Source organism: Ranitomeya variabilis, chromosome 4, assembly GCF_051348905.1.
Source record: "Ranitomeya variabilis isolate aRanVar5 chromosome 4, aRanVar5.hap1, whole genome shotgun sequence".
NCBI classification, from domain to species: domain Eukaryota; kingdom Metazoa; phylum Chordata; class Amphibia; order Anura; family Dendrobatidae; genus Ranitomeya; species Ranitomeya variabilis.
In genome coordinates, this window is record NC_135235.1 from 251,787,698 (window position 1) to 251,811,937 (window position 24,240).

General features: G+C 48.3%; 1 protein-coding gene across 2 annotated transcripts in view; it reads right to left on the reverse strand.

Moving 5' to 3' along the window:
- SORL1 (sortilin related receptor 1) overlaps positions 1-24,240 on the reverse strand; it is a 64,280-nt gene that overhangs the window by 34,629 nt on the left and 5,411 nt on the right. For both annotated transcript variants that reach the window (XM_077249467.1, XM_077249468.1), the window contains exons 2-20: positions 18,086-18,202; positions 16,518-16,640; positions 15,790-15,951; positions 14,831-14,898; positions 14,285-14,465; positions 11,929-12,030; positions 11,635-11,801; positions 11,248-11,440; positions 11,042-11,156; positions 10,836-10,909; positions 10,670-10,758; positions 10,407-10,585; positions 8,609-8,795; positions 8,199-8,327; positions 6,704-6,789; positions 5,958-6,130; positions 5,741-5,872; positions 4,696-4,787; positions 4,122-4,368 (exon numbers count right to left, since the gene is read on the reverse strand). In XM_077249467.1, coding sequence (XP_077105582.1) covers positions 4,122-4,368; positions 4,696-4,787; positions 5,741-5,872; positions 5,958-6,130; positions 6,704-6,789; positions 8,199-8,327; positions 8,609-8,795; positions 10,407-10,585; positions 10,670-10,758; positions 10,836-10,909; positions 11,042-11,156; positions 11,248-11,440; positions 11,635-11,801; positions 11,929-12,030; positions 14,285-14,465; positions 14,831-14,898; positions 15,790-15,951; positions 16,518-16,640; positions 18,086-18,202 — 2,616 coding nt within the window. The remainder of the gene's footprint in view (positions 1-4,121; positions 4,369-4,695; positions 4,788-5,740; positions 5,873-5,957; positions 6,131-6,703; positions 6,790-8,198; positions 8,328-8,608; positions 8,796-10,406; positions 10,586-10,669; positions 10,759-10,835; positions 10,910-11,041; positions 11,157-11,247; positions 11,441-11,634; positions 11,802-11,928; positions 12,031-14,284; positions 14,466-14,830; positions 14,899-15,789; positions 15,952-16,517; positions 16,641-18,085; positions 18,203-24,240) is intronic.

The window sequence follows — 24,240 nt, forward strand, 5'->3', positions numbered from 1 at the left end:
ATACGTACCCACTCGGAGCACTCACTTCTTCCAGATTATGGAGAACCCATTCCGTTTTGTGGACTGCAGCCGAAAGAGATGAGAGAAGGACGATGCCCCTGCGACAGTGGGAATACAATACCACCTTGGTAACGAGGGAAGGAGATGGCCTGAGGGCGACCTTGCCTTGATGGTAATAAGGAAAAAAGTCTAAAAGAACAGAGCGGCGAGCTCTGAAGACTCATCAGGATGACAGGAACGCAGAGAAAAAAAAAAAGGGGGAGCGACCATCCCTGATAGTAAAGTCTGTCCGGATCAAAAAAGGAGTCTACTGTAAGATCCCCAGGACCATTAAGGTCCCACAGATCTAACGGTACGCGGTAGGGAAGAACTACAGGTGAAGACTCCCTGCTAGAAATTCCATATTTGCAGTTTTGTCGCAATAAGACGGAAAAAAAATACTAGTACGGCAAGCGAGAGAACCTGACATTGTCAGTATGGGTCTCCCGGGATCACTGGGACCCTTTCTGCTTCCAAAAAGATCTCAGAAGTAGTGGAAGAGGGGTTATGGAAATTGGTACCATGGAAGAACAGAGCATGCACTGCGATGGTCTTGGATCTCGAGGTCAAACCATGAACTGGAGTACATTGGTGTTCAATTTGGACGCCATCCGACCTACATCTGGAGCACTTCAGTGAAGGCAGATCTGATGGAAGACTTCCGAGTGAAGTTCCCACTCACTTGAGGAGAAACCCTGACAGCTGAATATGTCTGCCGCCCAGTGTTCTACTCCAGGGATATGTACTGCTGAGATCACCGAGTAATAGATCTCGGCCCATCAGAGTGCGAGGTACCTCGGCCATGGCGCTTGACTGTGGGTACCTGCTAGATGGTTGACGTATGGCGCAGCCGTGGCATTATCCAATTGAAGACGGATGGTTGACCCGCCTGAAGGCAGTGGACCTGCTGTAGGATTAGCCGTACCGTTCGGATCCCCAGTGCAATGATCGGGAGAAGAAGACTGGCATTGGTATTCCCTAATAACCATTGGACCAGGAGAAGGCTCTGGATGAGGAAAGAGCTCAGAGACTGCCCTTTGAAAGCCTGGTTGACTTGCTGAAAACGAGCGGAGCGAAAGAAACTGCTTCCATTGTCGTCTTTTTCCCCAGAACCCTCCTAGCGAATTGAATGAACCGAGGGAATGAGTTACCAAGTGCTCGAGCTCCCTGTTGAAGGGCCACGACCTTGACTCGAGAGAGGATTACCATCCTTCTTGTGCAGGATCATCCTCAAAAAGGATCTGCTGGGCTGGGAATGAGGAAAAACTTGTCTAAGTTTAGCTGCTAGCCCAAGTGAGAGGGTATTGCAAGTGATATAGACGACTCAGCGTAGTCCTTGAAGAGCGGCTAGAAAGTCGACCAAATAGGGCAGGACGACCATGCTTCTAGGGTGCAAGAGGCACATGACAACCGCCATGACCCTTGCGACCACTCTGGTGCGGTAGCCAGGCCGAAGGGCAAGGTCGTGACTTGAAAATGCTGTTCGCCAATGGAAGGCGAAGGGATTATTGTAGAGGTGAAAAATAGGAATGTGAGGGTAAAAATCCCGAATGTCGATGGATGCCAGAAACTCCACATTTTTCTGTTGAAGTAATGGCTGAGCGGAGGAACTCCATTTGAAAAAGGAGGACCTTGTCAAAGGTTGTTAGAAGTTTGAGGTCCAGGATCGGTCTTACTTTTCATTCCCCCTTTTTGGAACCAAGATCCCTTAGATCTAGACTGTCCTGGACAACGCTTCCACTGCTGGTTGGGTCTGTAGAAAAGATACGATCCCTTGTTTGTTAGTCTCCCGCTAAGATTTGATTGGCCAGCTGTACGGTCTTCGGGGAAAGGTTATTTGTGTGAATCGAAGTAGCTAAGGTCTCTGACCAGGAGACTATTGGTCCAGCAACCCATGTGGCGGCTAAGGAAGGGTAGAGCGGCGCTGAACCCGAAGCCACAAGACGGAACGAACCAGATTTGCTATCCGACCGTCTGCGGTATTTTAATTGATGATACATCGGGCAGGGACACTGGTAGGTATACCATAAGAAATTCTACCCGGTTAGTCAGCCAAGTGGCAGAATGCGGGGCTGCATCCAGCAGGTCAGGAAAATACAGTCTCTTGCCATCGTCGTGCAGAGTAGAAAATTAGGAACCCTCGATCCACCATCCTCTTAACAGGGAGGAATCGTCCGCTTTCTTGCATCAGCCGCTAAATAGTGGTGATACAAAGAGGGGTGCTCGGACGCCAGGGCAGGTTGTCTGGCGATAGGCCTGGATGCAGAAGAGGATACATGGAGGCGACACTGCATGTGCTCGTCTGTTGATGGTGTGGGGGGGGGGGAAATCGGTGCCCTTTAAAGGACCCGTCGCCCTTAAAAATCAGACCAGGTATGGCATCCCACGTAGAGGCTTCTGTCCAGGGAACCGCTCGTCAATTTGTTGATATAAATAGGTGAGTCCCTCTTTTTCTGAAGCTCCGGCAATCCAAGGCAATATCTGATCCATATTCAGAGCGTTGTTGTCAAAAAATCATAGGGGAGAGATCAGGAAATGAAAACTTCCGTTTTATAGACGCCTGTACATTTTTCTAGAATACTTGCGGCCCCTGCTAGCCGACGGCTCCCATTGTAGGAGAGGGACCATGTATATCGGTCCTGCGAGCACTCCGAGCCACAGAGGGTTCACAGAGGGATTCGATCTCTTGGTCAGAGAAACCATGGGTTGCGGTTAGTGACAAAGTCCACTGAGGGGGACTAGGTACTCTGAAATAAACTGGGATCAGCGGCGGAGGGCTCCAGAGCTCAGTTAGAGTGACCAGCTTCGGATTGAACATGTGCCCTTAAGACCAGTGAATACTGGTCATGAGCCTTTAAGACCACGGAATACTGGTCTTGTGCCTTTAGGGGGGCATACTGTTTATGTGCCTTTAAATGGTCATGTGCCTTTAAGAACCAGGATATACTGGTCATGTGCCTAAAGGTGCGGTGGTTGGTCATGTGCCTTTAATAGTGGTGGTGCAGTGGGGGCTGCTCGGACGCCACGCTGGAGAGTGCCTCTGAACAGCCGAGGGTAAAACCTGGTGGGCAGGGCTGAATGTCCGGCAATAGGCCTGGCTGCAGAAGAGGATACTGGAGGTGAAACTCCAGTGCTCGTCTGATAAGGGAGGGGGAGATCGGTGCCCTTGAAGGGGCCCGTCGCCCCTAGAATCAACTCAGGCAGTGGTTTCCCACGTCGCAGGAGAGGATACGGAGAGGTAAAACTCCCGTGCTCGCCTGTTGTTGGTTCGGGGAGATCGGAACATGAAAGAATCCGTCGCCCCATTCGTCCGTTGTAAAAGGTAAAAAGGTAAAAGTAAAAAGAGTTCTTTGGGTCTGAATAGCAGACCAGTCCATGTGCCTCCTACGGACACTAAGCAAGAACTGGTTAGCTGAGAGCCAGCAGGAGGGTGTATACTGCAGGAGAGGAGCTAACTTTCTTTGTATCACTTAGTGTCAGCCTCCTAGTGGCAGCAGCATACACCCACGGTCTGTGTCCCCCAATGAGGCGAAGGAGAAATCGGAGATGGTGGCAGCGGGATTTGTCCTGTGCATTTGGGAGGCTTTGTAGCGACTGGCAGCGTTGATAGTTATTGTTCCTCGCCCTCGCTGCAGCGTGCCCATTAGCCAGTACAAAGTAAGGCAGGATTTCCGAAGACTAATTATCCTAGGTGCAGTACCCGGTCTGACCTGAGGGTAAGGGAGGCAACAGAGAGCTGCAAGTTCCAAACAGGAACTGAGAAATGGGATATAGATAAATCCCCTTAAAAAAGAACCAGGGGCAACCAAACAACGGCGGTTCATGACATATTGGTGTGAGTGGTGGGGATGATAAAGGTATCCTTCCCGTGAACCGTGACACTAGCGTATATGGGATATTACTAGTGCATATGGGATATTACTAGCGTATAGCAGGTGTTACTAGCGTATAGGGGGAAATACTAGTATATATAGGATATATTATTATATTTATATAGGATAGTATTAGGGTATATGGGGCAGTGTTAGCATACATGGTGCGACTCCGCTGTTACCCGCCAGTGCCGCTGAGGAGCCGCTTACCTTGAACACGGCTATTGCATACGGATGGGGCAGGTTGTCCAGGACCACCTGCCGCTGCTGCCCACTGAAGTCGATCCTCTCGATCCGGTCCATATAAGCCTCGGTCCAATAGATCCAGTTCTCATCCACAGAGATGCCATTGGGCCATTTAATGCCATTGGAGACCAGGTGCGTCACCCCCGATCCGTCCATCTCGCTCTTGTAGATCCCGTGCCGCTCGTCTCCCCAGTCTGTCCAGAACATGAACCTGCAGACAGAAACATGGGGGTCCCTCTGTATAAGGAGCAGATACGGCTGCCAGGTGACCTGGAGTGACGCTATATCAAGGCCACTTCCCCTTCATCAAGACTTCCCACCGCCAAGGAGGTGAAAGTAAACGGCTCAGCTGCTCACAGCGACCCTACACCCATCACGCGGGAACGTGGTCGTCACTGTGTACGGGCAGTAAATACACTCAGAGGATGTGGCAGAGATTGTCATGGAGATCCCACCTCCAACCGCTGCTGCCGGACAAGACAAGAAGACACTACGGGGGTGAGCAATCGTCACGAAAAGCAGCCAACAGCAGACTCACCCTTCCCTAGGCACTAAAGCGAGAGCACGGGGGCGCTCCAGGACCGAGGAGTTGAGAATAGTCAGACGCAAGTCTCCATCAGGGTTAGCAACCTGCAAGAGCGAAAAGGGCACAATCCTAAGTATCGCCAGACCCTGCAAGTGTGAACAGACATCTAACAGCCGAGCACCCGAGATACAGAGAGGGAGAGCCAGAGGACGGGAATGATGCTCTGAGGCTGCAGAATAGTGAGTGCAGCTCTGGAGTATAATACAGGACTTAACTCAGGATCAGTAAAGTATTGTATGTACACAGTGACTGCACCAGCAGAATAGTGAGCGCAGCTCTGGGGTATAATACAGGATGTAACTCAGGATCAGTAATGTAATGTATGTACACAGTGACTGCACCAGCAGAATAGTGAGTGCAGCTCTGGGGTATAATACAGGATGTAACTCAGGATCAGTAATGTAATGTATGTACACAGTGACAGCACCAGCAGAATAGTGAGTGCAGCTCCAGAGTATAATACAGGATGAAACTCAGGATCAGTAATGTAATGTATGTACACAGTGACTGCACCAGCAGAATAGTGAGTGCAGCTCCAGAGTATAATACAGGATGTAACTCAGGATCAGTAATGTATGTACACAGTGACTGCACCAGCAGAATAGTGAGTGCAGCTCTGGAGTATAATACAGGAGGTAACTCAGGATCAGTAATGTAATGTATGTACACAGTGACTGCACCAGCAGAATAGTGAGTGCAGCTCTGGAGTATAATACAGGATGTAACTCAGGATCAGTAATGTAATGTATGTACACAGTGACTGCACCAGCAGAATAGTGAGTGCAGCTCTGGAGTATAATACAGGATGGAACTCAGGATCAGTAATGTAATGTATGTACACAGTGACTGCACCAGCAGAATAGTGAGTGCAGCTCTGGAGTATAATACAGGATGGAACTCAGGATCAGTAATGTAATGTATGTACACAGTGACTGCACCAGCAGAATAGTGAGTGCAGCTCTGGAGTATAATATAGAATTGTGATATCATGTCATACCTCAATTTTTTTAATTCCAGCATCGACCCAATAAAGCAGCTGGCTCAGAGGGTCAAACGCCAAGGACTCCACAGTCTCCAGGCCACTTTTCACGAGGACTTCTTGCCCGGTGCTGCCATTCAGACAGAGTCGCTGTGAGAAAGTAAACACTTAGCATCCTGGTTGTTGTTACCCGCTGGTATCGCACATACTGGCGCAGCTCTGGGGTTGGCTTTACCTGTATGAGGTCCAGGGTGACGTCGGCCCAATATAAACAATTACTTTCATAGTCGAAGTCCAAGGCTACAGCCCCCCGCAGACCCTTCAGCGGCAGCTCCTCGCTGACCCCAGAAGACAGGTCATGCCGGTAGATGGCGTTCCTCATGGCGTACAAAACAAACTCATTTTCCTCTTTAGGATGAAGCACAGAAGGGACATGGGAAGATCCTCATCAGATGCGAGGACAGAAACAATATTCTCCGGGGTCTCCCGAATACAAGGCAAATTAAAGGGGCAGAACATACAGTTATAGGGGCCCCATCTCATCTCAAGAAAAGTTCTGAAACTTTCTAATATTTTTTGCATTTCAATTCTTTAGCAATTTTAGGATTTCCATTTGCTGCTGAGACTATAAAGCAAAAATTTTTGACAGCTGAGGTTTTGTTACATTCGTAGCAGGAATCTCTCTTCTGGCCAGATGGTTTTTTTACAGTCATGATGTGGACTGGACAAATTTGTAACAAACCCTCAGCTGTAAGAAGTATAAAACCGGTGTAGTTATTCAGGCACTGAATGTGAGCAATGTTTCGATTCACTGACACCAATCAGAGATTTTAAAAATTGTAAGAAAATGAAACATAAAATATGTTAGAAAGTTGTAGAACTTTTGGTTACACGGCGATTGGGTGTAATGTGCAGCCGCGTTCTGGGGGGGGGGGGAACTTGTGACAGTCCCAATGGAGAGTAAACCCGGATGTCAATTACCTCCCACGGGACACGGGACGTCCTCTCCGTCCAGCCGAGCCGCCACGTCTCCTCCAGAACACGTGTCTCCAGAAATCCTGCGGTAACTAAACCGAGGAGCTGACTGTCAAGACGTGCAGTAATGTAAGGCAATATCTCTGATATCAAACACAAATCCCAAAATATAAACCCAGCAGTCACACAGGTATGAGCGGTGACATCACGAGGCCCGGAGGACAGAGACAAACGTAACACCATAGGATCAGAAGACCCGGAGGATGGAGACAAATGTAACACCATGGGATCAGAAGACCAGGAGGACGGGGACAAACTTAACACCGTGGGATCAGAAGACCCGGAGGACGGAGACAAACGTAACACCGTGGGGATCAGAAGATGCGGAGGACGGAGACAAACGTAACACCGTGGGATCAGAAGACCAGGAGGATGGAGACAAACGTAACACCATGGGATCAGAAGACCCGGAGGATGGAGACAAATGTAACACCATGGGATCAGAAGACCAGGAGGACGGAGACAAACGTAACACCATGGGATCAGAAGATCCGAAGGACGGAGACAAACGTAACACCGTGAGATCAGAAGATCTGAAGGACGGAGACAAACGTAACACCGTGGGATAAGAAGACCCGGAGGACAGAGACAAACGTAACACCGTGGGATCAGAAGATCCGAAGGACGGAGACAAACGTAACACCGTGGGATCAGAAGATCCGAAGGACGAAGACAAACGCAACACCATGGGATCAGAAGATCCGGAGGACGGAGACACCGTGCGATCAGAAGACCCGGAGGACGGAGACAAACGTAACACCGTGGGATCAGAAGATCCGAAGGACGGAGACAAACGTAACACCGTGGGATCAGAAGACCTGGAGGACGGAGACAAACGTAACACCGTGGGATCAGAAGATCCGTAGGACGGAGACAAACGTAACACCGTGGGATCAGAAGATCCGGAGGATGGAGACAAACGTAACACCATGCAAGACGGCTCGTCAGCCTATATGTGGGGCAACATTCCTCAATGTATTGCAGCAAGCAGAGATCTTAAAAAAAGATGTATTTATATATAGATGCCTAATTTATAACAGACATCATGAAAATGTATTCGGTGCATTAATCTTAAGAGACCGGTCGCATTTTTGTGTCGTGTGGACATGAAATCTACGGCTCATCACAGCAAGTCAGTTGCTACATTCACTTTTCTCAGCCCTGACACTTTTGTTTTTGTTAAAAAAAAAAAACAAAACATAGAAAAAAATATAAGAAAATACAGATATGAAGGGCTGGTGATTAAAAGGAACAAAAAGTTGTCTTTTTTTTTTGCAAATTGCGCCACACTACGTAAATTTACAAGCTAAAAAATGGACGTCGTATGCAAAAAAAATTAAGAACAAATTAATTACTTTAGTGCCGTTAATTAAAGAGAGAAAGTCACTAAATGTAGAAAAACGGTGTCAGACAAGCCCGATCCCCCAGGAGATGCGCTCACCCTCGGCTTCTCTTGTACGTCGTTCCCACCGGACACGGCGAGGGGATGAGGTAGAGGCTTCCTGCAAACTCGGGGTCAGGAACACAAACTTCAGAGCGGAGATCTTGATTCAGCTTAAAGCCGTAATCACTGGCGAGATAAAGGACACCAGTTAAGGAAGATGTCGGAGAGTCACAGCTGCCAGCAGCACAGGAGGGAATCACCCAGAGCGGCGGATGATTCTCGGAGCATGCTGGGAGTTGTAGTTTGGCAGCAGTTGGAGTCACAGTTTTGGAGACAAGAAATCTAAAAGGTTACTTAAAACGGCAGCAATTGCTGACTGTCTCCACTATCCAGCAAAAGCGTCGCCCACCACATGCTCCCCGCAGCAATCTAACAGCAGTGGTAAATCCCTACAGAATGCTCCCTACCACTCAAAGTCTTGTCTGGTGCACGAGCAGTTGGAGGTTGTGATCGGCCGGTCGAAGTCTTCACCATTGAAGCAGGTGGCGTGCGGGGTTCGCCTCTTGAACACGGTTTTGCTTCCCAGCAGACACTCGTAGCCTCGTTCATCGGACGGAGACCAGAGCTTATAGTCATTGTCAGTGCAGGGGACGCCTGGAAGACCAAGAGAGAGGCAGTGAAAACCTGGCTCAGCACTGGACCAAGCGACGGCGGCACCGGACCAAGCGACGGCGGCACTGGACCAAGCGACGGCAGCACTGGACCAAGCGAAGGCGGCACTGGACCAAGCGACGGCAGCACTGGACCAAGCGACGGCAGCACTGGACCAAGCGAAGGCGGCACTGGACCAAGCGACGGCGGCACTGGACCAAGCGACGGCAGCACTGGACCAAGCGGCGGCAGCACTGGACCAAGCGACGGCAGCACTGGAGCAAGCGATGGCAGCAGGGCACAATGGTGACATAATCTTCAGTGCCAGGCTGTCAGGACTGTCCTGTTAAACCGGCACAGAACTATTTTTGACACACTGCCGCACGTCAGCCATACTGCACTTCACTTTTCTGCATGAGACCTAACAGTAATTATAATAAACCCTGATCCGCAGATTTCTCTATGCACCAAATATATTTATCCTTAAAAAGTATTTCTCTTATATAAATAAATTTACAGCCAAAAGTAGGGGATGGGTTAACAAATAAATCTTACACTCCCTCTTTCAACACTCCGCTGTTCTGCCCGTCTCCCCTCGATCGCCATACTTCAGTCCCGTGACCACCAAAGCCAATCACTGGGACTGGTCACGTGACTGACAGAAACCACGACCGGCAGGGAGAATAGGTACGCCGGTGACAGAGGAGCACGGGAGCGAATCCGCAAATGTAAACTCATATTTCATTTGCTTTTAACCCATTACCTGCTCTCGGCTGCCTTTTTATAAAGCCCCATTAAATTGAGCTAAATATAACCTGCAGCATCAGGGCCACATTTGCACAGGAGTGGCCACGGTGTACAGGGACGGCGTGGCACCAATCTAATCTAGGAAACAGTAGCAAAAAAAACAAAAAACTGCAAAAGCCTTGTAACAGAGGCTTTGTGCTGCGGTACTACAACCTCGTGGTCTCATAGGTGGGGAAGTTATTGTCTTCAATATGCCAAGAACAATACAGAGGTGGGGAAGATTGCAGAAAAAAGACAAATAATAAAGCAACATGAATGCAAGAAGCAGGGAATGGCCCCATCCCCACAATACGTTCTGTTCGATGGTTGAAAGAAGTGATGAGCTTTCTCCAGCCCCCGACTGGCACATTATGGACCATTAAAGGAGTTATTCCCAACATTAAAAGTCCAGACCTATTCACAGGATAGATGATACATTTCTGATCGCTGTGGGTGGGACCCCAATAATCCCAAAATCAGGACCCTGAAATGCCCATTAGAGCGGAGTGGTGGCCACGCATGCACACAGCGTTCTCCAGCATTGCCATAGACAATGTATGAACGGTGGCGCACAGATTTAAGGGGCCAGCGCTCCATTCCAAAGGGGCAACGTTATCACCCCGTTCTCAGAATCAGTGTTTGGCCCCAGAAAATCACAAAGTATTTTCCCATCCCATATCCATAGTGATACGTTTGGCAATATCCCCTTAAGGGAGGCCAGCAGCTCAGTGGCATCAATACAATACCAAGCAGCCCGGAAAACTCAGGACCTTATACAAAGAACGAAAATCCATCGCTCTGCAGACAGAGGTCTACAGAGGTCCTCACCAAGAACATCGCTGGCGTTGACCTGTAATATCACCCAGCTGTGCCCCTTATGGACATAGGAGCCAAAGATGGTGAACACGGCGCTCTTCTCCCCTGGCTCCGTTAGTAATCCATACACGATCAGCGAGATGTCAGAAAAGTTAAAGGTTTTCCAGGTTTCCCCTTCATTTGTACTGTACCTGAAAAATCAAGAGTGAAAAAGAAAAATGGACGCTACAGAAAACCTTTGATGTGAAAGACGGACCCCACGAATCATGTCGTACTTTAACTGGTTGGTTTCTACTCCTTGTGCAATCGCCACCAACACACCGCCATGGTCGCCCCAAGTGCAAAAATGTGATCCTAGGAGAGACTGCAAAAACGTGACATAATGAGGAATAAGCAGCGAGGAAGGCGAGAAGGAAGGAGAAAGCCAGGAGATGACGTTACCTCTCTCCACCTCACCCCCGCAGTGCTGGACACGTACAGGTTAATTTTACGGATTGTATCTTTGCCCACTGAACCTAGAGAGACAAGAACATGTACAGGTAATGCGCAAAAAAAAAAAAAAGAAAACAGATTATTATTTTAGTAATGCAACAAAATAAAGAAATGGCTTTAAAATCTCTGATCACTAAAGCCTGTAACAGTCTTACCCGTGGCCGCTATTAACCCTGGCGCGGACTCCTTGGAGACGATGGGCATGACCCGTCCTTGCGCGGTCACCTGACTGAGTGGCTGCGCCAGGTGTAGATGACATTCCTTGGAGTTCTGCAACAGGAGCGAGTCTGAAACACCCGTGTATCGGTGCAAGGCGGAGGACACAATGTAAATAACGACCTGATACACTGTGACAACTTACCATGCAGCGAGCAGTGTCCCCAAAACCACTATACCCCGGGGCCAGGAGATACTCCCATGTCCCTCCTTTGTCAAAAGTAATGACCGAGGCCACGTTCTCCTTGGACAGAGGCCCCGTGAGGGTGTTGGCGATGTACACTCCCCTCACGCCTTTCACACGGTGAATGTCGGCAAACGGCTCGTTCTCCAGAAACCTGTAGACAAAGTTACAATCAGCAGCCCATGAGTATCTCTGTGCCACTGCAACAAACCCTCAGCTGTGTGAACGCCAGTACTAGTTAACTACAAGATGTAAACAAAAGCAAGCGGAGGGTTTGAGAAGGTGGAGACATTGGCTCTGCTAAGGTGAAGGGCAGATCGTGGCGAGCGGCTCCGAATGTCCCGGTACCTGATCAGCGTCTCCTTCCCGGCTCCAGGATTAAAATACAAGATGTTCTCCAGGGACAGAGAGAAGCGCAGACCCTCCACCTCCGATATGTACAGGTTCGTTACATTGTTGCTTTGCTTGACACATGCAAACACCTGATCCTCAGAGACGTCAGTGATGTAGTATTCCTGCACACGAAAGAGGAAGATACTTTCCTGTTATATTGTTACATTTTTGGAATATTAAATGACAGATTATAAAGGAATGTTATGGAATATCACACAAATGTAAAAGCCCGACACATGGGCGACTTACTGTGATCGGATGCCTGGTTAGAAACTGCGCTGACTGCATTGGTTTGCGGTTGTAAGAGACCCACAGCTGCACCGAGGACTGATCCCGACTGCCCAACAAGTGCTGAAAAGAAGACGGAGCGTCATAAATCCACTGAAAAGGACGGGAAATGTAGAGAGAAGAATGAAAGTAACCGAGAAGATACATCCCGCAATATAGAGAGACAGAGAAAACAACTGTGAGGAAGTAAAGCACCGCCGGTATCAGGCTAGGTTCACACTGGCCGTTTTTGCAATGTATCTTTTATGCAAATCATCATCTGCGTTTTACAGCACCAGCAAAGTCTTTGAGGTTTCAGAAATCTCATACATACATCTTGTTTTTTTGTCATCAGGATTTTATGCTTTTTAGTTTTTTGCACAATGGCGCAGGTCACTGCTTTCAGCATTTGTTCAGTATTTTTTACCCATTTAAATGAATGGGTGGTGAAAAAAAAAGCTGCAAAAACGCAGGTATCCAACATCAGCATGCACAAGAGACAAAACTATCATGCCAAAAGCGCAGCAAAAAAACACAAATAAAAAAAAACAAGGAAAATATGCTGTTTTTCAGCAGCTTCTTTCCTGCCAAGAGACCAGGTTTTGCTGCAGAAAAATAACGCTGAAAAAAGCCTAGTGTGAACTTATACTCCACAGCTGCACTCACTATTTTGCTGGTGCAGTCACTGTGTACATACATTACATTACTGATCCTGAGTTACATCCTGTATTATACTCCAGAGCTGCACTCACTATTCTGCTAGTGCAGTCACTGTGTACATACATTACATTACTGATCCTGAGTTACCTCCTGTATTATACCCCAGAGCTGCACTCACTATTCTGCTGGTGCAGTCACTGTGTACATACATTACTGATCCTGAGTTACATCCTGTGTTATACCCCAGAGCTGCACTCACTATTCTGCTGGTGCAGTCACTGGGTACATACATTACATTACTGATCCTGAGTTACCTCCTGTATTATACCCCAGAGCTGCACTCACTATTCTGCTGGTGCAGTCACTGTGTACATACATTACATTACTGATCCTGAGTTACATCCTGTATTATACTCCAGAGCTGCACTCACTATTCTGGTGCAGTCACTGTGTACATACATTACATTACTGATCCTGAGTTACATCCTGTATTATACTCCAGAGCTGCACTCACTATTCTGGTGCAGTCACTGTGTACATACATTACATTACTGATCCTGAGTTACCTCCTGTATTATACTCCACAGCTGCACTCACTATTCTGCTGGTGCAGTCACTGTGTACATACATTACATTACTGATCCTGAGTTACATCCTGTATCATACTCCAGAGCTGCACTCACTACTCTGCTGGTGCAGTCACTGTGTACATACATTACCGATCCTGAGTTACCTCCTGTATTATACTCCAGAGCTGCACTCACTACTCTGCTGGTGCAGTCACTGTGTACATACATTACTGATCCTGAGTTACATCCTGTATTATACTCCAGAGCTGCACTCACTATTCTGCTGGTGCAGTCACCATGTAGATACATTACTGATCCTGTACTGATCCTGAGGATGCGGCATATCTGTAGGATTGGGTTTAGGGTTTAATATTAAGGATATTAAACCCTAACCCCAGTCCTACAGATATGCCTCATCTTCAAACCTACACCTATGATGCATTCTTGATCCTTCATCCCAAACACGATCCTATAACTATGTTGCATCTTCAATCCTGCACCCCAAATCAGATCCTACAGCTATAACGCATTCTCGATCCTTCACCCTAAATGCGATCCTACAGAGATGCTGCATCTTCAATTCCACACTCTAAATCAGATCCTACAGGCATGATGCATCTTTGATCCTATGGATAACATAAGGTATATATTTGTAGCTGCAGGATCGGGGTTAGGTCTTGCACCCTAAACCCTGTCAGACAGCTACACTGTAGCCTTGATTGTATCTGTAAGATCAAAGATGTGTAATAGCTGTAGGATCGGGTTTGCAATAAACAATCAAGAATATATTAAAGTTGTAGGATTGGGTTTAGGGTGTAAGATGGAAGATGCAGCATATGTGTAAGATCGCATTTAGGGTGAAGTATCGAGGATGCGGCATAGCTGTAGGACCAGGTTTAGGTTGTGGTACTGAATCATAAATATAGGATCAGGATTGGGAAGAAGAATTAAGAATGCATCATAGCTGTAGGATTAGGTCTAGAGATAGAGATACAAGGTATTGTTGACCCTACACCAATCCTACAGTTACAATATATCTCTTATCTTATAACTACAAGGCATCTTTTCATCCGGCTACAATGCGCCTGCTCTTGGGGGGAGACGCTTACCGTGGTCTTGGTGGCGAACATGTAATTGTCCCTGAGCTGGAAGCCGTCCACGTCCTCGATAATCAGCTCTGTGCTTTCACGAGACTGGAAGTAATCTGTGCTGCGCAGGACGGTGGAGGTGCCCCGGGGCTCATGACGTTCCACGTAAACCGTGTTTGGTTTGTCCAGAGGAGCGGAGCCCCTGAGGGGAGAAGACCACACAGAACAATCGCGGGATGAACATATATGACATTCCCACCATCATCCATCATGTAGTCCCCTGATATCACGTGGTGGCTGGCTGTGATACAATGATGAGCGTTACCACGGCCACAGAATCAAAGAAGCGTTCATTCCTAACTTGATACATTGTAGATTATTGATAACCTTTTTTAACACCTTGATTATTTATAGGGCCGGCACAGAAATCGGATAAGAGCAAAGCAAGGAAAGTGATATTTATTTTGTCATTTTTATTATTATTCAGAGCTGCAGCTGACAAAGGCCCAGACTTATGTTTTATCAGTCCGGCTAGTGACGGTGGGGTATGGACTCTGCGGCACCTACCAGTAGAAGGACTTGACGTGCTCCTGGATCATTATCCACGTCTGCCCAAAATCTTCAGACTTCCAAAGCTGAATAAAAAAAAAAGATGTTCTTATTTATATCCAAAAACTGACAAACTGTCCTAACCTCATAGCAGAGATCATTGTTCCTGTACTGATACATTGTAACAAACTATCAGCACAAGAGAGATTTGTGCTGCTGACGTGTTTAGCTCATGGAGGATTATCCTCGGCTGTGTGAGCAGGGCAAGGTCTGGACGGGTTTTACAAGAGTTTCCCGGCACGCTGTTACCAATACGCCCCCTTCAGCAGGTTCCTCTGGCCTCCGTCTGGGCCCTGAGCGCCCGCGCATTTATATAACGTGCAGGACACAGGCCGCGCTGGGATACACTCAGGATCGTCAGGGAATAACATACACCGTGCAGATGACGGGCTTTGCTATGGGTCCCTATGGCCACAAATGGTATTTGCACTTAGCCTTAAAGAGGTTGTTAAATAGGTAACTTTGCAAACTGCTTGTAAAAAAAAAAAAAAAAAAGCAACTTTACAAAAACGTCTTATTAAAAATAAAAATCCTGTCCGTCCCCAAGAATGGAAAGATTGGCAATTCCATAGTTGTCTGCTCATTGCCTAGGTTACCAGCCACCTCTGCAGTCTGTCAGTGGTGGCCAGTCTCCAAGGCAATGAGTGCAGCACTTGTAAGCTGCTTGCTATAGAGCTTGTAAGAGCTGCTCTAAAGCTAAACAGGTCACTAGATCCGGCCGGCCTCAGTGCTCCTCCAAGGCTGCAGAGGGAAAGCAGCCTCTGTTTGCAGCAATTGTTGCATTCTCTCCATACTTGTTCTGAGCGGTCGGTGCGATTGTGAAGTCAATGATATTCTGTCCGACGGCGCAGAGCATCTGACAACCCGGAGCATCGGAGCAGCCAGCACACGTCGGACTTCATACCATTACACCTCACCTGCTTGTTGGGGTGCAGCTTGTCGTACCCCAGCACCAGGTTGCTGTCATTGCTGTGCAGGAGGAGATCCGTCGGTTTGAAGGGAATAGAAAACACCTTCACGGTAACACAGAAATCTGTGGAGATCCACAGGTAGTTGGCGTCAGCGTCGACAAAGATGTACTGAAACACAAGAAAGAAAAGTCAGGGGGCAACCATCACGCTGCAATAATCGCTTAGGACCCTCACCTCTGAAACTGCACCTCTCTGGAATAATTTGTTACAATTTCTCACCATTTTGATGATCTCTTCTTGCTAAGCCCTGGACTGTAGACTGATACATGTACCTGCACTGACACAGTGTAACAAACATCAGGATAGGAGAGAGACTTGTGTTGCTGATGTATTATCTCACAGACTATTGTCTAGATGTAAGAGTAACAAACCCTCATCTGTGAGAAGCATTAGGTCTACAGAGTTTCTTACATAAGAATACTCATTTATTGAAAGCAAGCAGAGATCTTAAACATGTTGAGAGGTTTAAGCAGCGTAAATGAATGTGTGGCAGAGCCTTTTACTACGCCGAGGTGTATCTGCAGCACCGCCCGATACGGACAAGGGAGAAAGCCGCCCCATTCTCTCTACGCAAGAACACGTCGCCACCTCTCCTGTTTCCACATTATATTCTATATGGGGGTCACCTCCAGGTCACCCCTGACCCATATCGTGGGCCGCAGACTACAAGTTACCCGCTTGTTATCCACAGGGCTGTGAAAGAACTGGGCTACGGTGGGAGATCTGCCGTCAGAGGGGTATCGAAACTTGTCAGATATTCTGCTAAAGCTTTTTCCATAGTCGTAAGACACGTAGACCTGCGGAGAATCAGAAGTACACACCGCATTACACACATGGAGCAGCCAAGATGGGCAGGAGCCCAAAGGGGCATTCCACCTACATTACTTTAAGAATATTAACATACTTTTGGAAAATAACATTCAATTCTCTCAACTGATCAAGAGAATCTCATCCCTCGGACCCCAACGTCCTCCCTCTGTCCCCCAACGTCCTCCCTCCGTCCCCCGGACCCCAACGTCCTCCCTCCGTCCCCCGGACCCCAACGCCCTCCCTCCGTCCCCCGGACCCCAACGCCCTCCCTCCGTCCCTCGGACCCCAACGCCCTCCCTCCGTCCCTCGGACCCCAACGCCCTCCCTCCGTCCCTCGGACCCCAACGCCCTCCCTCCGTCCCTCGGACCCCAACGCCCTCCCTCCGTCCCTCGGACCCCAACGCCCTCCCTCCGTCCCTCGGACCCCAACGCCCTCCCTCCGTCCCTCGGACCCCAACGTCCGCCCTCCGTCCCTCGGACCCCAACATCCGCCCTCCGTCCCTCGGACCCCAACGTCCTCCCTCCGTCCCTCGGACCCCAACGTCCTCCCTCCTTCCCTCGGACCCCAACGTCCTCCCTCCGTCCCTCGGACCCCAACGTCCTCCCTCCGTCCCTCGGACCCCAACGTCCTCCCTCCGTCCCTCGGACCCCAACGTCCTCCCTCCGTCCCTCGGACCCCAACGTCCTCCTTCCGTCCCTCGGACCCCAACGTCCTCCCTCCCTCCCTCGGACCCCAACGTCCTCCCTCCCTCCCTCGGACCCCAACGTCCTCCCTCCCTCCCTCGGACCCTAACGTCCTCCCTCCGTCCCTCGGACCCCAACGTCCTCCCTCCGTCCCTCGGACCCCAACGTCCTCCCTCCCTCCCTCGGACCCCAACGTCCTCCCTACGTCCCTCGGACCCCAACGCCCTCCCTCCGTCCCTCAGACCCCAACGTCCTCCCTCCGTCCCTCGGACCCCAACGTCCTCCCTCCATCCCTCGGACCCCAACGTCCTCCCTCGGACCCCAAAGTCCTCCCTCCGTCCCTCGGACCCCAAAGTCCTCCCTCCATCCCTCGGACCGCAACGTCCTCCCTCGGACCCCAACGTCCTCCCTCCGTCCCTCGGACCCCAACGTCCTCCATCCGTCCCTCGGACCTCAACGTCCTCCCTCCGTCCCTCGGACCCCAACGTCCTCCCTCCGTCCCTCGGACCCCAACGTCCTCCCTCCGTCCCTCGGACCCCAACGTCCTCAGTCCCTCGGACCCCAACGTCCTCCCTCCGTCCCTCGGACCCCAACGTCCTCCCTCCGTCCCTCGGACCCCAACGTCCTCCCTCCGTCCCTGGGACCTCAACGTCCTCCCTCCGTCCCTCGGACCCCAACGTCCTCCCTCCGTCCCTCGGACCCCAACGTCCTCCCTCCATGAGAGATACACAATTCCTTAGTCACTCACATTGCTGCTCTTGGTGCCCAGAGATCCCAGACTGTCTCTGGTGAGACCCACGATGACGTTACTTCTCTCTCCGGCCCAGTGGACGACAATCTGGTTGTGGGAGTCATTGAGGCTGACCTGAAGAGGGAGGTCGAGAATTATCATCATATATATTATGACAATACAGTAATATCATTGGTGAAACTTCCGTTCATGAATGTGCTGCAGCCTGTTTGCTGTGAGTGAATGTCTGTCAGTCTCACGAGTGGTCTGCACACAGCAGGATCGTTACAGTGTGCCAGTCTAGAAATCCTCAGGACTAAAGCACATGTCTGTGCTGGAGGGACGAGTTTTCTTTCTTAGAAACGTTCCCAATATTGGGAGGCAGCCATAGTCATACATGGCAGTCTCAGCTCTCTTTAGGCTTTACTAATTCTTTGAGAAAAATTGCATTTGTATAAAATAGTCAATGCAAACAAGCAGAAATGCAGTGTAAAGCATGAGGGTGGGACAGAGCATCAGAAGTGAGCGGCTGCAGGGGTGACTAATGTGGCTGCAAAGCAAAAAGTAGCAAAGCCGCGGAAAGAAGACACCAGCTACACACACAACGGACGGCAGCCACAAGCTTCACCGGCCTCCTGCACAGCGTCCTGTGCCACCATGTACACCGGGGCACAACCAGACAGGAGCACAGCACGATATCACCGCTGTACTGTAATAAGATGTGATATCACCGCTCCTCTTATATCACCGCTGTACTGTAATAAGATGTGATATCACCGCTCCTCTTATATCACCCTGTACTGTAATAAGATGTGATATCACCGCTCCTCTTATATCACCCTGTACTGTAATAAGATGTGATATCACCGCTCCTCTTATATCACCGCTGTACTGTGATAAGATGTGATATCACCGCTCCTCTTAGGCTGGTTTCACACTTGCGTTTTGATCTGCAGCGTTTTAGCGCTAAAAAACGCATGCGTTTTTTTTCTATACTTAACATTAAAAACACATGCGTTTTTTAGCATGCGTTTTGACGCGTTTTCGGCAACGCATGCGTTTTTTGACGCGTGCGTTTAGTTGCAGAAATGCAACCTGTAGTAATTTCTAGCGGCGTTTTTTTGCCGCAAAAAAACGCATGCGTTTATTCGCGGCAAAAAAATGTATTGCTGTCTATGTAAACGCATGCGTTTTTAAGCACATGCGTGTGCATGCGTTTTTAAATGCATGCGTTTCTATAGAAAAACACAAGAAAACACAAAAAAAAACAAGAAAACCCTAACCCTAACCCTTGGGTTACTAGGGATCCTAACCCTAACGTTAGGATCCCTAGTAACCCTAGGGATCCTAACCCTAACCCTTGGGATCCTAACCCTAACCCTTAGGGTTAGGGTTAGGATCCTAACCCTTAGGGTTAGGGTTAAGATCCCTAGGGTAACGGTTAGGGTTAGGATCCCTAGTAACCCTAGGAATCCTAACCCTAACCCTTAGGGTTAGGGTTAGGATCCCTAGGCTTATGGTTAGGGTTAGGGGTAGGGTTAGGGTTTGGATCCCTTTATCACCTTGATGGTGGGGGGTGGCTTATCAGTGACCTGGTGACCAGGACATTCTTCTAATAAAAAGCTACCCCTAACCCTAACCCTAGGGATCCTAACCCTAACCCTATGTAATTCTATTAATAGTGGGTTTTCTAGTTGATTTTGATGATTAGCAGCTGTCACACACTTCTCAGCATGCGTTTCAAAAACGCCAACGCAGAAAAAAACGCATGTAAATGCGTCAAAACGCCGCGTTTTTTTCTGCATGCAAAAACGCATGCGCCTAAAAAACGCAGCGTTTACATGCGTTTTCTCACCACCTGCGTTTTTTTTTTAAAACGCTGCAGATCAAAACGCAAGTGTGAAACCAGCCTTATATCACCCTGTACTGTGATAAGATGTGATATCACCGCTCCTCTTATATCACCCTGTACTGTAATAAGATGTGATATCACCGCTCCTCTTATATCACCCTGTACTGTAACATTATCATTGTTATTATTGGGAGCGCTGCTCTGCAGCACATAGTGAGGTGTGTCGACAACAGCACTGGGGTCAGGGACATCTTGGGGCGCTGGTTTATAGGTGACTGAACCTGTGATCAATATGTTGTTTGCTTGATATCACCGGCTCATTGCTGCACACGGCGCTGCTGCCATCAGTCCGGTCTGTGATATTCGGCTCACACACATAGTCATTTTTCAAATTTTTCTTATTAATTACTAGGAATTATCACCTCCATCGCAAAAATAAAGAAACTAGCAAATCCGAAATGCTTCAAGAGTGATTTTTATTCCATAAATAAGCAGTAAATATATCTTATAAAAAAATCTGCTTCTTTCTCCAAATGGACTTTCAATTCAGGGGTAAAATCAGTATTTAGCAAGGACAGATTCCCATTACTGAGAATGGAGAGGACAGTTGGTGCTTTTTTAATTCTATGGAGGAGTTCAGAGGTGACAGGCAATCCGCTGCCAAGTCCATAGAACAATGAGCGCTATCTGCCATCACCCATCTCAGTAATGGAACAATCTGAACTCACCAGTAAAGGTACCTGCAGCGATATCGACAACGATGCCGATCGCTGCAGCGTCGCTGTGTGGTCGCTGGAGAGCTGTCACACAGACAGCTCTCCAGCGACCAACGATGCCGGTCCCCGGGTAACCAGGGTAAACATCGGGTTACTAAGCGCAGGGCCGCGCTTAGTAACCCGATGTTTACCCTGGTTACAAGTGTAAAAGTTAAAAAAAAACAAACAGTACATACTCACATTCCGGTGTCCGTAACGTCCCCCGGCGTCTGCTTCCTGCACTGACTGTGAGTGCCAGCCGTAAGGCACAGCACAGCGGTGACGTCACCGCTGTGCTCTGCTTTTACTTTACGGCCGGCACTCACAGTCAGTGCGGGAAGCAGACGCCGGGGGACGTTACGAACACCGGAATGTGAGTATGTACTGTTTGGTTTTTTTACATTTACAATGGTAACCAGGGTAAACATCGGGTTACTAAGCGCGGCCCTGCGCTTAGTAACCCGATATTTACCCTGGTTACCATTGTAAAACATCGCTGGCATCGTTGCTTTTGGTGTCAAACACGACGATACACGCCGATCTGACGACCAAATAAAGTTCTGAACTTTCAGCAACGACCAGCGATATCACAGCAGGATCCTGATCGCTGCTGCGTGTCAAACACAACGATATCGCTATCCAGGACGCTGCAATGTCACGGATCGCTATCGTTATCGTTGCAAAGTCATGTAGTGTGAAGGTACCTTAAGAGCAGAAAAGAAAAAGAATTCTCCAGCGTGTAGACTTGGATAAAGGTCCAGTTTAATCTGAACTCACCCTATTTTACCTGTGAATTGAGAATTTTGAGAATTAAACATCAGTCCAGGCAGAGGAAGAAGCAGTGTTGTGTCGTAAGATATATTACATAGTTTCTTACTTTCACTTGTATTATTGATTTATGTAAAAAAAAGTAATAAATATACGGTTACTCTTTAAGTATGTGGGAACATCTGAGCTGGAGAAGGGTCAACGCTGCCCGTCCCCCTGATAGAGAGAATGTGGGAGAGGAAACTTAGCATCATTCCAGGACTGTGATGGTCCGCAGGCATTAGGCTGAAACTATGGGACATTCACGACTTACCTACACACATTTTAGGGGGGGGTCTTTGCTTCCTGAATGTGACCTCTGACCTATCCTACACTGCAATGGTACCAGGAGCTCAGAGAAACACAAAGATAAAGGGATCCTGGACTCGTGCACAGTGAGTAGTTCTGCGCCATGTTCCGGATGTTCAGATGCTGCTGGTTAATAGGAAACAAATCTTTGATCCAAAGGCTGGAAAGTTTCAGTCCGGACTGAGGATGACGACTCTCCGGCTCTCACCCACAATTATTAATCGGTTTTTGGAGTAACTTTAGCCTCCAAATCAATCTTGGAATAAATCCAGACAGACATGTCCCTGGAAGCAAGGATCACCAAGATATGACATACATAGTTACATAGTTTTTATAGGTTGAAAAAAAAAAAAAAAAAAAAAAAAAACAACATAGCAAGGTCCAACAAGTTCTACTTTTCTCCACAAAAAGAGCGATCACTGGAGAAGGACATAACCTGATGGCAGGATACTATCAAGAGAGTGGTGGAGAAAACCCCGGTGACCGATCGAGGCTGCACAAGATCAATTTTCCTACAGATCATTCATCCATCAAGACGCCATGAACCGAGATCAAGCAGAAGGCTATTAAATAAATATTAATAATAATAATAAATTAGCCTCCAAAAGTCGCAGATTGTACAAAATGTTCACTTTTTGCATCGTTCTCACCATCAGTTGTAATGTACAAGAGGGACATATAGACAGGCTTAAAATGGTAACAAACGTTTAGTTATTGTTTAATAGATTTTCTTGTCCTACTAACTGCTTGCAGAGTGGCGGAGGTCTAAGTTTTGAGATACCCACAAATCGTAAAAAAAAAACAGCTCAGGAGACAGGAGATCACAGCTGCCCGAGCTCACGGAGCGGAGGACAGATACTAGAGAAAGTCTACGCTTCCAATGGAGTCCTCACCACTGATGAGAATGGGGAGAACCTTCTGCGCTGGATCGCTGATGAAATGGAGGGGTGGGCGGTTTCCATTGCACTCACAGATGGGGTTTTTGCACACTGGAGACCCCTTTAAGTACTATGTATATAACACTGTGGAGGGAGGGAGTCGCGAGATATATGGTCAGCAGCCATCTGCTTTATGGACGGTCCCGGCATGGACTTTAAACTATTTTGGCACGGCAGAACCGCACACAGTCTGGTTATGACCGCTCGGATTATCAGATCCGTCTGTAACTCTTTGGGGGATATAGAGCAGCCACTACTGGTCTGCAGAAGGTGGCGACTGCCGGGATGATACAGAATAACAGGGCGGCTGTGAAGAAGAATACATTCCCTGAGGACGAGCGTTACCAGGTGGAGCTCCGCAGACACGGTAACATGGATCACAGCGTAGGGTGCAGCTGGTGACGAGGTACAAACATCTAGAAGGCTCCGCCAGGCACACGTGATGCAAAACCCTCGAAAAACAGCATTCCAACGGGAACTCCGACGGAGCCATACACGGTCCGACCTCCATCCTGGCAGTAGTCATCTTTTTCAGACATGCACAAAAAAACATGGTTTGCCTGTCTGCTCGGTTTCCTCACATTTTTCAGTTGCTTTTCTCCAATTTTAGTCAAAAGATGACCCATAGACTAAAAGAATGAAATCAGGAAAAGTTATGGCTGCATTTGCCCTTTCGACTTCAGTTATAGATGTCCGAACCTGTGCTAGAGGTGGGATCCCTTTAACAAACAGTTTCTAAAACTCTAATCTGTGCAAAAACTACAATTCAATTTGTTAATCTCCCAGGTACAAGAAAGGAGCAGAAACCTGCAAAAGCCGGGTCCAATAGCAATCAGCAGCAAAGAATGTCACAACGAGGGACGTAGGAGCAAAGCGACACCCCAAAACACGGGGTCAGCTCAGATAGAATACCCAAAGGAGAGTCCCTGTGCCCGTACATGACATATCCTGTATTATACCCCAGAGCTGCACTCACTATTCTGCTGGTGCAGTCACTGTGTACATACATTACATTACTGATCCTGAGTTACATCCTGTATTATACCCCAGAGCTGCACTCACTATTCTGCAGGTGCAGTCACTGTGTACACACATTACATTACTGATCCTGAGTTACCTCTTGTATTATACCCCAGAGCTGCACTCACTATTCTGCAGGTGCAGTCACTGTGTACATACATTACATTACTGATCCTGAGTTACCTCTTGTATTATACCCCAGAGCTGCACTCATTATTCTGCTGGTGCAGTCACTGTGTACATACATTACATTACTGATCCTGAGTTACATCCTGTAGTAGAGAAGGGCAAAGGTTCGTAACCACTCATTGGCTGCCCGCCTGTCGGTCGCAGACAGGTCCTTTGGAAATGAGCCCGTTATGACTTGTAATTGCCCTTCTCTGCATATGTAATTAATAAACTGTGACCGACCTGTTCAACCCATCCAGGCTTGTCTGTGTTTTCATTGTGGGATCTGTGGGAAGGGAGGAAGTCACTGTTTACGACACACAA